The 16,679-nt window shown below is 40.7% G+C and overlaps 2 protein-coding genes across 8 annotated transcripts in view; both read right to left on the bottom strand.

Annotated features, from left to right (window-relative positions):
- The window catches only part of LOC115357590 (epidermal growth factor receptor substrate 15-like 1), a 59,535-nt gene extending 57,740 nt beyond the window's left edge, over window positions 1–1,795 (bottom strand). For all 7 annotated transcript variants that reach the window (XM_030049136.1, XM_030049135.1, XM_030049137.1 and 4 more), the window contains exon 1: window positions 1,677–1,795. In XM_030049136.1, the coding sequence (XP_029904996.1) occupies window positions 1,677–1,703 (27 nt within the window). In that variant the 5' untranslated portion in view covers window positions 1,704–1,795. The remainder of the gene's footprint in view (window positions 1–1,676) is intronic.
- A 386-nt stretch (window positions 1,796–2,181) lies between these two features.
- Window positions 2,182–16,210, bottom strand: rad23ab (RAD23 homolog A, nucleotide excision repair protein b). Its single transcript, XM_030050009.1, has 10 exons — window positions 15,993–16,210; window positions 12,866–12,947; window positions 12,202–12,281; window positions 10,335–10,738; window positions 9,328–9,374; window positions 8,953–9,080; window positions 7,645–7,762; window positions 6,752–6,936; window positions 6,104–6,250; window positions 2,182–4,648 (listed from the first exon to the last, which is right to left on the bottom strand). Exons 1-10 carry the CDS (start codon window positions 16,059–16,061, stop codon window positions 4,535–4,537), a joined length of 1,374 nt encoding a protein of 457 aa, XP_029905869.1. The 5' UTR covers window positions 16,062–16,210; the 3' UTR covers window positions 2,182–4,534.
- Window positions 16,211–16,679: the final 469 nt, after the last annotated feature.

Below are 16,679 nucleotides of genomic sequence, written 5' to 3'. Positions count from 1 at the left end.
TCAAAGATCTAAAACCATTTATGTCTTTGTAGTTAAATAGTGTGTTTTTCAACAGGGAGTGTCAGCTGAAACACTTGATGGCAGTGGCTTCAGACATTCAGACCCCACAGCAGGCCCAGATTGCTGCATTTCTGACCGCTGAGATTTCATGAAAGAGCACACTAATGGCAGTGCTGGAGATCAATAAGACTTCACAAACCAACGCAAGGAAATGCAGTATCCTGTTACACTGGTGCCAAGAAGCGATCGGCTGTCTAGGTTTGTCATAAACCCTCAGTATCAGTGCAGTGACACAAGATAAAGGGACATAAAGGCTCCTCCACTTTATCTTTTGTGATTGTGGCTGTGTTCAGGTCTGAATACCTCACTCAGAGCAAATAAAACCCAGTAGTCTAGCACAGTCTGCACAATATAAACCAAATTCCACACCTAAATATTTATGCCAAATATCTTGATAGTGATACCACATACGCTATGACTATGGCTGACACACTTGAAAAAGTAACAGTGAAAATTAAGCATTCTTCAAAAAACAACCTAGTAATACCAAACAGCCATAGAAAATTCAGTTTCTTCACAAAGTGTACCATTGATCAGAATAGACCAATTACTGTCTTAGGCTGCATTCAAATAAATTTGGCAAAAAATAAAATAAAATAAAATAAAAATAATAATGATACTAATAAGAATAATAAGAATAAGAATAATAAATAAAAATAAAAATAAAAATACAATCAAACTTACGCTTCAACACAATGCTTGGACAACAATTTCACAGTAAAAAAAAAAAAAAAAAAAAAGTCTTCAAAAACAGCAGTAAAATATAAATTGGATGTATAAAATGCAATTAATTCACTTTTTTTTTTTTTTTTTTTTTTATCAGAGCAGACCAGCCACTGTCTTAGACTCACCCTAGCCCTAAATTTGATGTCGTCCATATCGTTGCTTTGTGAGATATTAATATCACGCATGTTCATGTGTAGATAAGGATATGATGACGATACGTCGCTCAGTCGGTCTGGAGTCACTCTCGCAACAGCTTCTCAGGCTTGTCTGAGGTTAAAGAGCCACACAGCTGTAACCTTCCAGTTTAGCCAGCTGAGGGGAGAGAGATGACACGCCGCTGATCCAAGCTGAGCCCGGGTTCAGTGAGGTTAGCCTGCCGTGTAGCCATGCTAGCGCCAGCAGCGTCCATCTCCATCCCCTCTGCCCTGCTTGTCATCAGGCTAACAGGCTAGCAGACGCTGGCTAGCTTAAGCACCTAACGTTACTCAGTTTGTCATGATATGTACATTTTAAGAGCACAGGCTAGCGCGTCCTTAACGTGATAAGCTGTGCCCATGCTGCGTGTTTCCCCCAAACCAGTGCACAGGCATTTTTCTGAATGTTAAGTTGTAGGCATACAGCTAAGTTTTTGCAATAATTTATCTGACAACAGCTAGCTAGCCGCCGCTAGCCGCCGCTGCCCAGCCCGCTGCCTAACGGGCTAACGGTAATGTAATGAGGCCTCATCCGACCAGCTGACTGTCTGCTGTCTAGCGCCGCTTCAGATGGAGCGGATGTCTTCAACACAATTAAAAGGAAAAGCAGTGGCATAAATGACACACGGGGTGTCAAGCTACAGCTTCACCTCGCCTCGGGTTGAAGTGTATCGCATTAAAATGCTGCATCTTTACCTGGGTGAGAGATGTGAGAGCTGCCATCTTCCCTGTTGCTGCGGGAACGCACACACCCTCCCTCTCCAAGGCAACACGCCCCCTAGCGGACAAACCCACGCGTCACACTCTGTTGCAGCTGTTCCCACAGCCGACAGAGGCTGCCACGCCAAACTCCATTCAGAAACTCTGATAATTCCACTTTTCGTTTGTTGCAAACCTCCCACAACGGAAGATAATGTACTTTTCACATCTCTGGGGTGAATTCAGAAATTCGGCATGTACTTGAGACCCCATGTTGCTTTTACTGGCATACAATTTCAACTTTTGCTATCGTTTCACCACCCAAACCCGGTCGGCGGCAGCTGTGCCCACTGAATGCACTGAACTGGTGCCCGAGTTATGAAGACCTTACCTGTTCATCACTCATTCATGTGTTTGCTACATAAACAGTCAACAGTAACACACCACTTTTTGTTTCGTACTGGACAGTAAATATTTGAAGGCAGGTCGACTGATAACGTCACTTAGTCCGCTTTGTAAAAGCCATTTATTTTACACAACGCTGAAACAAGAGTTTTTCACAACTATTCAGCAAAACTTCAAGTGGTGTATTTAAGGCTATCTTCTTGTTCTTTTTTTTTTATAAATCCAAAAAAAAGGAAACAAAACATCAACAAAAGGGGTAAAATAACAGAGAAACCAAGATCAAAACAACACCACTCAGGTGGTATTTATCATAACTATCCCACTGCCATGCTATAAATAACCCTTGGTAACAAACTCATGCAACCAACAACCCCTTTACAACTAAAGAACAGCGTTTTGTCACAATAAAGTGCCTCATTTTCCAAACGCAAAGTTTGTATAACGCATTTACAGTATAATACAAAATTTCCAGTCATCCCCAGTTGGAAAAAAGAAAGAAAAGAACTTAAAAGAAGAAAGAGCAAAGCACATGCTGAATCTTGAAAAATGTTTTTTTGTTTGTTTTGTTTTGGCTTCTAGCACTTCTTGGAATTCCCTTTAATCCACTTTCAAAACAAAAGACTACTGTTAATTACTTATAATCCAAACTCTAATGAATATGATCATCAATTTTATGACACTCATCTATGCATAAATATAACATGTAAAATATTTCATAATAGATCAAACACTACTTTGTAAACTAGTGTACTATTTTCTTTTTCTTTAAATGAAACTTGTTCAACCCATAAGGCATGGTGGAGCGATGGCTCAAAACTCTTACAGCATTAAGATGCATAGAAGATCTGATATAATGACAAACTGAACAGAAAAAAAAAGATTGTCTGAAAGTAACCGGTGGACTATGTTGGATCGTTTTAGCTAAAGAAAAAAAAAAACAAACAAACACATAATCTTTCTCAAAAAAAAATCAAAATACTCAACTCAAAACCTTGCAATATTGTACTTCATATTATTTGCAAATTCCTTCACCCATGAAACGCCATAACAGAACTTTTAACTGCAAAACCTTAATGACAAATCAAACTGACTGTTGCACTTGGGTGTGCCTACGTCTCCCAAAAAAATACTATGCAGTTCCACCTATCTTTATTGAGTCTCACGCATAACCTCCACTGCCATTATACAACTAATTCAGTGGAACAGTAGCAAGATCAATGTTATGCTTTTTAGTTGCAAAAGCTATTAAGTTAGTCAGTGCAGAATCGTGTTTTTTTCTGGTAGTGGTGGCATTTTGACTATTCATTTGTAGCATAAAGCTTGTGTGTAAGTGGTTTCATGCATTCAGTCTATGCTTCAGCTAACCTTTGCCAATCTATCTTTTTAAAAAAGATGAAAAAAGAAAAAAAGAGCGTAAAATCTCACTTTTATTGTCAAAACACATACTTCTCCTGCAGCGATTTCTGCCGCCTTGCAGACTCCACTGTCGACTGAATGTGTGCAACCCCCAAAACCACATCTGTATGCCGAATGAAAAGTCAAAACACTACTGGAACCAGGGATTTGTGCTATTTAGTCACATTAGGTCTGTGGTTATCTTTCATGTTTGGGATTTCAGCTTTCCAAGGACAGAGGCAGTCCAAGAAAACGATGGTATAATGCTCAGACCTGAACTTTAACATAAAGCAGTGCTAGCTCCCTTTAAACTGTCAACAGTTTGCATCAGATTTTCAGGTAAATCCAACATGTGAGACTGACAAAAAGGACATTTTTTTGTAACTGTATTGTCATGCAGAAAATATGAACACGTCAGCATTTTCCTTGTTTCTGTAGTGGCTTAGGAAGTCGTTGCCAGAGGGAAGTTTTTGCACAGACATGGGGGCTTAAATATATACATATACACTGTATACAGATGTCAACATTTTCTTTTTAAGTGGTCTGGAAGTAAAACACACCTCCCTCGGGCAGCCTAAGAGTTTAATATGCAGAATACACCTTTAAAAAGACAAAAAAAAAAAAGACATGTTGGATTTGGAAAGCGATGCAAAGTGTTGCCTTTTTCTCAGTTAAGTGAAAGAAATTGGTTGTATTACTTGTCTTACTGTGATCACGCAGCACAAGCAGCAGCGGTAATGAGATAGCAGCAGTGAGGCGTGGCTCAGTGTGAGCTCCTATGATGATCATCACAGCAGAATGGAGAGTAGGCAGCATAGCTAACTTTAAACATCATCATCATCATCATCATTATCATCATCCTCCTCCTCATAATCACTATCATCATTACCACAGTCATCATCATTATCTCATCGTCGATTAGGCCAGACCACAGTCACGTGTGAAAACAAATAAATCCCCCTCTTCCCCCTCGTCTCCTCGTTCCAGTGGACCTTGTGTAGCACTGTCATACATTCTGTAGCCCTCGTTTGAACGGCGTCGCGCGGCCACGCCGTTCACTCGTCGTCCCACGTTTGCTGAAGCAGGAAGTTCGCGGCGAGGTTCTCGTTCTTCTCACAGGCGAAGTAGGCCTGAATGACCAGGCCTTCGGGGAAGCCCAGTGCTTTTAACTGCAACAAAACACACACACACACACGTTAAGGTGAGAAACAGCACGGCCATGATTTAGACTACGGCTAGTGATGCAGACACACATCCATAGTTAATGAATACAAGAACACAGCGACTTCAACTGTAGAGCCCAAAACATGTTAACACACTACAGTATATTGAGTGATAGTCAGAGGTGAAGTAACTAATTACAATTACTCAAGTTACTGTTATTGAGTAGCTTTTTGAGTACATGTATTTTCTAAAGTCAGTCATTTTACTTTTACTTGAGCTCATTTTTGTTCGAGTATTTTACTTCACTAGATTTTAAATCACATCCATTACAGAGAACAAATGATCAATGACAGACTGTGGAACCTTTCACAATAAAAGCACAGTCTGCAAACATGAGGAAGGGAACCTGCTTCTACTTTGGTGGTTATATGTTTTGTCATTTCCAAAATTTAAAAAAAAAAAAAAGGTACACATTGAATAATTGCAGATGGCTGACCATTTAGACTCAAAGTAACAGAGTAATTTATAGTACTCTCTCTACCACCGGTGATAGCATGTTCACTGCTAACACAAACACTATGTTGACTCCATGCAAACACCTTAGCATACACCACAGTCGAGTGATAATTAACTCAACATTATGCATTAACACACCGTATGTTTAATCTCTGACCCACTGATGTGTTTGCTCGCCATCAGCTCGGTGCCTTTATGGCCCCCGGTTGTGTTGGTTCAGTGTGTGTAACTGAGTGCAGCTACAGATTTATTCATCTTGAATATCAGCAAAGAATGCAAACAAAGGGGGTAAACCAGAAACATGTAGAAAAAAAAAAAAACACAACACACATCATGTGACACTGTTGAGTAATTGCAGGTGATTGTGTATTGGCTTATTGTATTTGGTTAGTAAGAACACAGAATTGATTTTTTAAAATATACAACCCATAGATTCCTCAGTTTTAAAGATCAAATATCATTAACTCAATTTAGCTGATGTAGTCTGATTTATTTCTGGATCTAGCTCATGATGAGCAACCACAATAACTGAGCGGTGATTTTTTTTTTTTTAGGGACACACTGTCTGCCATTGGCCACCACCTTTTCCCTCCTCTCTCTCTTGCTATGGAAACAGGGAAAGTATTCATGCCGGTTCAAAACAGCTCATTATTTTTATATTTTGTGTAAATTTACTAACCTCCCACACATAACTGTCACACTTTGATGCATCATTTAAGATAATCATTTCTTTTTAGAGGTGTTACAAGGTCTAATTATCTCACTTTCTCAGTTAATGCCAGTGGCTCGCTACCAGTCAACACAGTGTGGAGCACCGCAGCCAGTAATAACAGCTAACCAGTGGTCGTGTTTAATGACTGAGGTTTTGCAGTAGTTGGAAGTGGACTGTCACGACTGCAGAACTTTTCTATTCGCTGCAAAGTGAGTGGTGGACAGGTAAATACCCTCTCGATGGCCTCCTTCTCCTGCGGGGTGACCTGGATGTAGTTGGTGTGTGGCGACCCCTGGGCCTCAGCGCCCTCCCCTCCGCTGTCTCCGCTGCGTGGCTCGTTCAGCATCTGGACAAAGCGCTCCTGGTGCTGTGTGATTTGCTGCAAAATAAACAAGAAATATGATCAGCATAAATATGACAGAAAACCAAATAAGGAAATCACTAGCTCCTGCCAAAACAGGGGAAAAAAACACTGATTGCATTTCTTAATTTAAACCCAGCATATCTCAACAATATGGAAGAGACGTGTTTAATTGCTCTGCTGGATGATGAGAATATCATTTTAGTATTTTGCAAATTTATCTAAGCAATGTCATGACAGTATGTTTGTCTTGTTTGTGGAAACTGCAGCACTTGAGACGTCAAACAATTTTCTGATCCAATTCAGACATAAAAGTATATGTCTCTCTGTCTGTCTATCTAAAACCAAGACAGTTTAACAGTTACATTAAGCTAAAATCCAGTTAAAATACACTGAAAAAACTAAATTATGTGGGAAAACAGTAGTAAACTAAAATGAAATCTACAGGGAATTAGAGATCAGGTTGAATAAAAGCTAAAGTAACCCCATGGCCCCACATGAACAGTGGCAGAGTGTTACCTGCAGTAGCTGTGGGTTTTCCCGGCCCAGCTGCTGCAGCAGGGCCGGCAGCAGCGCCGGGTTCTGCTGGATGATCTGTCTCATCTGCTGGAACTGAGGCTGGTTCCTCAGGAACTCCAGAGGGTTCCCGGTGGAGGCCAAACCTCCGCCTGCAGAGGGAGGCTGACTGGCAGGCGCTGTCCCTGCTGGGAGGCGGGCAGACACAGCCAGGGTTACTCTTTTGTTTTTTTTAACAAAAAACACAAACAAACATGAGGAGGGGAATATGGATTGTTCAAAGCCCATTCAGTCATTTGGATTATATCTCTGACTCTCTCAGAAGAATCTCAAGCAGCAATTTTTAGTCTTTTGAAGAACGAAGCTTGTTTTTTCCCCACTTGTGCTTACCTATTTACAGTTCCAATGTGAGCCAAATGATGACGGAGCAGTGAGAGTTTGGGCGGCTTCCACATTATGGCAGCGAATGTTTTCTCCTCCGGTGGGCATTTTTGTCAGAGTGTGATGCGCTGCACTCACTGCCACCAGCTGGTCATTTTGTTTGGCTGGCGTCATATTTGTGTAGCTTTTCTTGTAAAGTGTGACTTATTAAATAAATTGTTGATTAAAAAAAGGTCTAGTCCACACAATAAACAACCACAAGTTGTTTGTAACTCGCTGGCCCGAGGGGGGGGTGTGAATCATTCATGGGGAATATGTTTCATCAGAATCAGAATCAGAATCAGAAACACTTTACTGATCCCCGAGCGGAAACTGCATAATCATGTTTCATGCTTTAGAAATGTGTCTGTGCCATTTCATTCGGAACAACTTACAGTAAATAAATAAATCTCCTCCTCGTGCATTCACTGTGTGAGTGTGTGGGAGTGTGTGTGTGTGTGTGTGTGTGTTCTTACTGTTGGAGGGTGCTGGAGGCTGCTGTGGTTGCTGTGTGGCGGGGGCGGGGGGGTTGGATGGAGCGCTGTGTGTAACCGGCTCCTGAGGCGGCAGATCGCTGGGCTCTGGTGGAATACCCTGCAATACACACACACAACATTTACTACAGACACACACACACTGGGCGGAAAGGCTGGAGGAGAACACACAGCAGCCAGGTGAACTCTGTGCCTCCCCGCTCCTACTGCTGATGACTAATGAAATATCAGCGAGACTGTGGATTCACCAGAGCTGGAAATGTGAATCTTTGGCTTAACAACGATTCGACAGCGGCCGATTTGAGAACAATTTTTATTTTTAAGATTTTTTTTTTTTTTTTTTTTGGCATTTCTGCTTTATTTGACAGTCACAGTAGAGATAGACAGGAAAGGCAAGGGAGAGAGAGAGGGGATGACGTGCAGCAAAGGACCTGAGGTCGGATTCGAACCCCCGGAACCATTTTTATTTTTTTGTAAGTTTCAAATCAGTTTCATGAACTACGGCTCGATGGCCTGATTCGACTGAGTCATCTTTTAACATTTACTTTTACCGTACAATTACACATGTGCAGTGATTAAAAAAACAAAACAAAACACCATTTTCTTTCTGAAAAGTAAAACAAACATCTCGTGACAGAGTGATTTAATGCATGTATTTTACTTGTATTTTATAAACAACTGAAATTAATTTTACCGAATATAATACGTTCAAAGGCAAACTATATCATCTTAAAAAATGACATAATTTTGCATGGTTTTAATGTCATTTAAACTTCAAATTTCAAAGAAACTTTAGCCAACATCTGCCAATAAACATACATTTTAACTTAATTTAATGAGATCAAGGTGCCTCTAGCCATTAACTGATGTTAATGTAAATTTAACTTGTAAATCAAGTGAAATTGAGGATCTTTTAGCCAAGACCAGAATTTAAACGAAATGAAATGAGACTTAGTTACCTGTGCGCATTTTTATAAGAGTCAAGAATAAATCCACTCAAAGCACATCACCTCTATTCAAACCGACATTAACACAAATCACTCTATCAGGTTTTTTTTTTTTTTTGCAAACTGATTTGAATCGGCAGATTTTAAAATTGACTCAGAGGCTCAATGAATAAATCGTTGCACCCCTATCCAAAACTGAAGTATGATTTTGTGTCTTGTGTCTTTTACATAAAAATTATGCTTAATGCAGCTTTCAATTTATCGATTTTCAGCCTAAAATATTAGCTAATACCAGCAGCAGCAACATCAGCCTTTAAAAAATAAACTTTATGCACAGACTCACCGTCAGCAGATACTCGACTGCTCGGTCTGGGTTGTTGTAGCTGGCTCTCAGTGCGTTGACTACCTGCTCCCGTTCGTAGCCTATGGACATGATCTCTGCCACCAGGTTCTCGTACGCCTGTCCCGTCACTGCGACGGAGAGAAGACACAGGAAACATGAGAGGGAGGCCCCAGACAGAGAGCGAGCAAACCAACAGGAGGACGAGAACAAGAGATGGGCAGCGTGACAGAGACAGAAGGGACAAAGGAAGACAGGAAGGAGTGAGAAAAGAAAAAAACTGCAAGATGTGAATAAAAGGATGATGGATGGTGGATGGAGTGAGGGAGAGAAGATTTGACTGGCCCGGTATTTCTTCAGTCACGACAGATTTATTACCCAGTATTGACGCGGCTTCCTCGAGGAGACCCAGTTCATCCACGAGTCTTGGAGAGAAACATACAAAGAAAAGGTAAATAAGACCAACAAAAACACATTTACAGGAAGCATTAGTTGAAATATTAAAAATAAAATACACGCTAAGGGTAACTGATTTAATGACGAATGGAGCAGCAGGGTTGTTGGCTTTTCTTACGCAGTTTGAGTTCTGTCAATGTCAAGATGACCCCACATGGTGCAAGTATCAGTTCACCGAGACAGCAAAAATAAATAAGTAAACAAAAGCAGTAAGATGTTTCAATACCACAGCAATCACTTTAATGTGGCAGCAAGCCAGGCATCTGCACCAGAATCAGGGTATGATCCTACAAGGTTATTCTAACCCAGTTAGGATGTTTATATTAGGGATGCACCGATACCGCAATCAGTGCAAATGCTGACCCCAATATTTTACCCAAGAACAATACTCGATACAAGAAGCTCTGAGTAACTAGTAGAAACTCTCTTGATTTTAGAGGTAGACCAATTAATTAGTCGGCCGATTCATCAGGACGATATTTAGAATTTTTGGGCTAATCGTCATCAGCCTCAATCTGCGCTCAGGGGGCTGATGGACAAAAACTGTCTGCAGAAACATCTGTCACAACATCTGTGGCTGCTGTGGAACCATGTCAGTGTTCTCCCTTATCTGCTAATGGTGCACTATGAGCAGATAAGTGCGCCACAGACAGAGTGCAGATCTACTTAAGCAGAGACAAAGCAGACAGTAACATTAGTGGCAAATGCTCAATTCTGAGTCTCATTTGTTGCTATTACGGAATTGTAGTATTTTATCAGAAATTTACACCAAGTCAAAGCTTTACTGTTCTTTGTATCAGTATTGAAAATGTGGTATCGGTGAATCTCTAGCTGACATGCCTCGACTAAAGAGCGGGTTACTCGGCTGGAGAAGGAAAATCCTCTTGCAAAGAAATGAGCCAGTGTCATCAATACGTTTCCCCGCTCACCTGGAAGCAGAGGAATCGACCGGCGGGGTGACAGACGGCTGATCCGCCTGCTGTTCCCTGGGCTTCTCCTCGGGTTGGGCAGCAGGGGCGGAGTCTGCAGGGGCCGGGACAGCCTCGGCGGCCTCCGTGACGGCAGCCGGGGCCGGGGCCGAATTCGGAGCTGTGTTCGTGTCCGCAGTCGCCTCGAGAGAAGCCGCTGGAGCTTGTTCTGCGGCCGGGGCTTCAGAGGGAGGCACTGACTGTGTGGCGCTGGGGGGAGCGGCGGGCGTGGCTGCAGGCACTGTATGTGTGGGCGTGGAGGGCACTTGTGTCGGGGCGGGGGCCGGCGCTGAGGGTGGGGCTGAGGATGGGGCGGGCTGGGGGGTCGGCTGAGGGGCTGCTTGTGGAGGAGTGGCTGGTTTAGGCTGCAAAGACAAAAATGAAACGAGAGGATTTTTGCAGCAACTGGGACAATAACAACAATTAAGTGTTTTCAGGTAATTTTACACGCTCTCTGTTAGCCATATTGGACGTCCTCAGCTCTTAACAACAAAGGCTTTAACATGTGATTGCATTTCCAACTCTGCAAATCTTTTTTAATTGGAAATTGATCGATTTGTCACTGCAACCTTTTTAGCTAGTTGTCCACAGCTACACAACAGCAAACACAGCAAGTAGGGGTGGACAATATGGACAAAATTAAATATCACCACATCTTTGACTGAATACCTCCACGTCGATATTGTGACAATACCAAAGGGATGGCTGGTGGTGCTTTCTCAAAATTTTCACACATTTTTGACAAGTAACAGAACAGCTACAGCAGTCTAATGTGTTCATTAAACTGCTTCCCTTTGCTGTAATGCAGCCTTTAAAACCAGGAGAAGACAGCAGTTGTGTCTTATCATGATATTGATAAAATATCTATATACTGCACAGCCCTGGTAGACACTTAGTGGCTAGTAGTTGCATGATAGCATTAATATTAGTTGCTTTGATAATTAGCCTGTTGGATTGTTAGCTGGGTAATAAACCACCAACAGTTTGTTGAAGTTAATTAAGTCGACTCTCAAGCAAGAGCTCAGTTAAAATCAAGGAACAAATCCACCGGTTTTTAACTAATAACGCTGACAAATGGAGCTAAAACCCCAACAACCACTATCACTTGCTGAAAACTCTTTTGTTTCTCGCCTGGTTTTATATACTGAGCCATAATTTGAGCAATGCCAATCCTCCAAAGGCCTCCGTGACAGCAGCAGACATGGCTGCTGGGAGATTTATGACACAACTGCAAAGTCCTCCATTACAGCGAAGCGGTCAGAAGACTGCAGCCCTCCCACGTCTCTGACCAAGCCTCCGTCCTTCTCAGCCAGGTCAAGTTTTCATTTTCATTCTGCTGATTTGATTAGAGATGGGCGATACGGAAAAAGTCAAATATCACCATGTCTTTGACTAAATACGCCGATATTAATAGTCATGCTATTGTGCGGATGAATACTGGTGCTTTCGTGAGATATTTACACCAAGGAGATTTTTGATAATCAGTCATGTGGATATTCCGACCAAGCAGGTAGAGGTTTATAACAGAACCACTGGAACGATCTAAAGTTCAGAAAATCGCATCCCTTTACTGTAATGCAGCCTTTAAACCAGAAAAACACAACACAATATCACAACATTGAAAATCCCTGACGGTGTCTGGTGTCATGTGACAGTATCAATTTATCTGCCAGCGTTTGTACAGATGCTCCGAAAAAAAAAACATTCAAACAGACATGGAATACATACCATCTGTATTAACAACACCGAAAAGGGCAACAAAAACATCTGCACAGGATTTTATACGTCAGTGTTGGGCTGTATTAAATGCTCTGAGGGGACCCCTTACCTTTGTAACCATGACCACGACAAAGTTTTTCTCATCGATTTTGTATTCTTTCAGAGCGGTGTCATCGTTCAAGATTTTGCCTGTTTGATTAAAACAGAAAGAGAAAGTTAGAGCGGTGAAGTAAACCCGAACATCAAAGAGAAACAAAATACATGAGAGGTACAGACGCAGTGGCAAATCACCTTGAGAAGAAATATTCAGAATTAACTATTTTAAGTGTTTTTAGAAAGCTGAAAAGTTAGATGGGTTGTTTCAATTGTTGTAAAACTAATACGGTGAAGAGATGACAAATTAATTGCACCTCTATAAACTTTACACTGAAAAATTTGGCTGCCACTCCAACGCAGAGTGATTTAAACTGTGTACAACAGTAAAATAAACTTAACAAGCTTGGCCCGGTGAGGAGGTAAAGCGTCACAGCACCTGGACGACAGATGTAAGAAATATTCCAGTGTCCCCGAATGCTGCGGGGTCACTCCATCTAAAATTAAACAATCCCCACACCCTGGACTAATAATAACCCACTAATCACATTACTACACCTTCAGTATATTTTTGATGAGTTTCCCAGACGTGTATTCTCACTGCCACTCGAGCGAAAGCACTTTCACTTGAATTTGAAATCTATTTTCTGTATCTCTGTCAAAACTATCCTCCGGCTCACCTGCATAGATGAGTTTCTGCCCCGCGGCTGGAAACGTGTCTTTGCCTCGCTCCTCCTCTATTTTCTCCTTCAGGGCTTTCACCTGACAGACACACACAGATGAAGCGAGCCTCGTCATCACCGGCTGGATTATGGATTCAATATCGTCATATCACCGAAGATTTATTTATAAAAATTGTTTTCATGCTGGGTGTGGAATAGACAACATAGAACAAATGATTAAGGGAGGCCTGCTGTGCTATTATTAAAGTACTTCAACAGTGCTGCTGCAACTGCAATTGAGGTAACATTAGCCGCTGGCCGCATTTTGATCACATGACCACCACAGCCGTGTTGTGGTCAGTGAAACCATCTACATGGTTAAATACGAGCTCCATTTGGTGTTCGGTGAAAAAACTAAGTTAATGATGCTGCAACACAAAATCGATGATAATTTTCATAATCAATTACTCGTTTTAGTTATTCATGAGGTGAAAATACCAAAGGTTTGCTGGTTACAGTTTCACAAACGTGAAAAATGTCTTGCTTTTCTCAGTTTCAGATCATTCGAAAATGCAAAAGAGCAACTTCTGCACGAGTCGTCTTCACGCAGGTGCACAGGAACAAAAAATCATCAAAATGGAGTGACTTGCACCATGTTTTTTAACCACAAAAATGATAAGCTGCTTGACAGCCAGTGTTATTTTGCACGCTGAATGGTCTTCTGCTTGGCTACGTCATGTTTTATACATCAGCGAGTCAATCTTGTTTCACGTCTGCCTGACTGAAATGTTGCAGTCCTTCAATTAATTGAATTGGAAGTTTTGAGAGTTACAGCAGTGTGTGTGTGTGTGTGTGTGTGTGTGTGTGGGACTACCACTGTTTCTATAAAATTGGTCAGACTAAGAAAGCAACTTTAGGCTCTGGGAACTTGTGATTGAGCCAGCATTTGTCATAAGTGCTAACATTTCATACATGAAAGAATTAATGGATTAATCAGAAAAAATAATCAACACATTAATCAACAATGAAAATATTTGGTAGCTGCAGTCCTGAATGAAACCATGTCCCGATTAAGTATGACCTCCGGTTGATGTTCATGAAGAAGAAGTTAAAGAAGGCCATGAAAATGTTTATTTATTTTCTAATATATTTCCTTAACCCTCCTATTATCCTTGGGCTCAATTCAATGTTGAATGTCTCTAAATCGCGATGAACATTGTTTTTTTCCCTAATTTAATGGGGACAAGTGGGTAAACATAATATTTACATGTGTTTTCAATGTCCTCGACAGATTTCGTACACATCCCTGTTTCATTCGGGTTAATTTGACCCCAGACCTTTACTTAGCTATTTAAGAGAAATTATTTTATCCACGTATACTTTAGTTGTGTGGATGACACTGAGGAACTATAACAAGTCATTTATAATCTTCAAAACTTCCCTCTGCTTCAGGGCCCTAACCAAACATAACCACACCTGTAGCCGAGAGAGAACAGCTGACAGTTCATGTGACATTTGCTAGGAAAACATGATTCCCGCATGAACTGTGATGTATACTGAGACGTGGATGAGTTATGTTTTATTTTAAAGGGCAATTTAATTAGGGACATAAACTTGAGCCACAATTTTTATTCTAATCATTTTTCTAGAGGTTTAAATTTCTGTTGGTACATGTGAAGGTAACAGGAGGGTTAAAGACCTTGCTGTCATATACTGTCATGTAACAGGAGGGTAAACACTGTGGCACAAATTAAATGGTGGGTCATCTGAGGTTATGTAGGTTAACCATCCGCTGCGGTGCTGCCCACTAGAATAATAATAATAATAATAATAAAAAAAAAAAAGCTCCTAAATAAATGCACAGTACTGGGATGGACACGTTATAGGCCTATAACTTCACAGCAACAGCGTGCTTTTTATGGTTTATGGTTATTACACAGTACGCTCACATGATGACGATGATGATGATGATGATGCATTTCACCAAAAAATCATTTCCGTGCAACTGCCCCGAGGGGAGCCAGTCGCCATATTTACATGGTGAGCACCCCCCCTGCTCTGCCCCAGCATCAGTTTACAAGTGAGCCCCCCGGTTACCACATTAATGGACTGAGGTTTAAAATAATGCATCGTCATTCATGGTGAGACACCGTGTAACAAGTCACACCGTGGGTCAAGCCACCCGCAACGCAACCGATTACACTTCCGGACGCTACCTTCAACGTTAAAGCCTCACCGACCTGAAGCATGCAAAGTAGAAAAACAAATCGTGAGTAAGTTGCGGATTGATATGTGGAAACAAACGCTGTTTTGCGGAAATATATGTTACATTGTCACATTATTTAATTTGTAAATTGATAAAATAAATATAGAGAAAAGATATATCATCAATCTCTTAATAATATTTGCTAAATTTCACATTCATTGTACTAAGTTTGCACACCAACGTCCTAACATTATTGTTTTCAAAGCAATGTTTTCCAATTATTTAGGTAATTTGAAGAACATTATTACTTCTAAAGCATGTAAAACAATGAGACTATGTCAAGTTTATAATCTTATTTAATTTATAATTTCTGCTTCTGTACCTCGAGCTCTCTTATTATTTTATTTTATTATTATTATTATTATTATTATTTTTACATTATTATTATTATTATTTTTTTTTTTATTTTACCTACATTTGTATATTGGAAATGTTACATATTTTGTGAAGTGTGAATTTTTTTCTTTCATCCTACTTTGCTGTAATATTATATATATGTTGTTCAATTGTTCATTGTTTCAATAAAATAAAAAATAAAAAAAAAATTTGTGCACGGCAATGTTTCCATCGAGCATGGTGCTGGCGCGCTATTATTTTGAAAGGTAAAGTCGCTCGCTTCCGGTGCTATCCTAGCCACTGCTAGCTTGTTTAACGCAGCTGAAGAGTCAAAAGCCCAGCAAAATACGTTATTTAATCTTATTTAAACACTCGACATGCCGTTCCCTTTCAAACAAATGCAAAGTTAGCAGCGTATCCCGCCTGGCAGAGTTAAAATATGACCGCATCGAGGCCCTGATTTAACGGTAACATCCCCCAGTAATATGCCAAGTCCTCCCCGGCCTGACCGTGTTTACTTCAGCCCCGTCAACTTCTACTCACCGTCAATTCTGGGTCTATTTCTATTTTGAACGTCTGCTGCTGGAGGGTCTTCAGGGTTATCGTCAGCATCTTTTCCAAGCGTTGTCAGTGACAGCGAGGACCAAAAATTAAAGGCGCCTTTAGAGCAATTTCTTATCTACAACTGCTCTGTTTCCGCCAGCGACTATCTGTCTGTTCGTTATGTGTGTGACTCAGCTGTCTGTGCCGCGGAGCTGGCCGCAAACGCCATCTACCGGCCGACACGGAGCATCGTCAACACGCTGCGCACTTCATGGACGGTCGGAAATATAACAACTACTGTCAGAGCGCGCATAGATCAATTCAAAGTTGTTGTTCTTTTTAAACAAAGATTGAAGATGACTATACATGTACTATGCTCTTTCTATGAATTAGAGGCTGAAAAATGTTTCTATTTATTTTGGCCTTGCAAAGTTACTTATATACTATGGAAATATTTCAAGCATTCATGGCCAAGTGTGCTTAGGCGTGCAAGGCATTTGTCTTCGGTTTACAGTCACCTCTAGTTCTAGTAAAGAGATAAGCAAAAAATCAAAATAGGTTTATCATGTGTAATAAAATAGAATCATATTGTAACATAAATATAAGCACAAAAAAAAAAAAAAAAAGGAATATGTATGTCACAAGTATACAGAAGTGTTATAGCCTACTTTAAGGATATTGTACTTA

Source organism: Myripristis murdjan, chromosome 4, assembly GCF_902150065.1.
Source record: "Myripristis murdjan chromosome 4, fMyrMur1.1, whole genome shotgun sequence".
NCBI lineage: Eukaryota > Metazoa > Chordata > Actinopteri > Holocentriformes > Holocentridae > Myripristis > Myripristis murdjan.
This window is presented reverse-complemented; position numbering and strand designations above follow the sequence as displayed.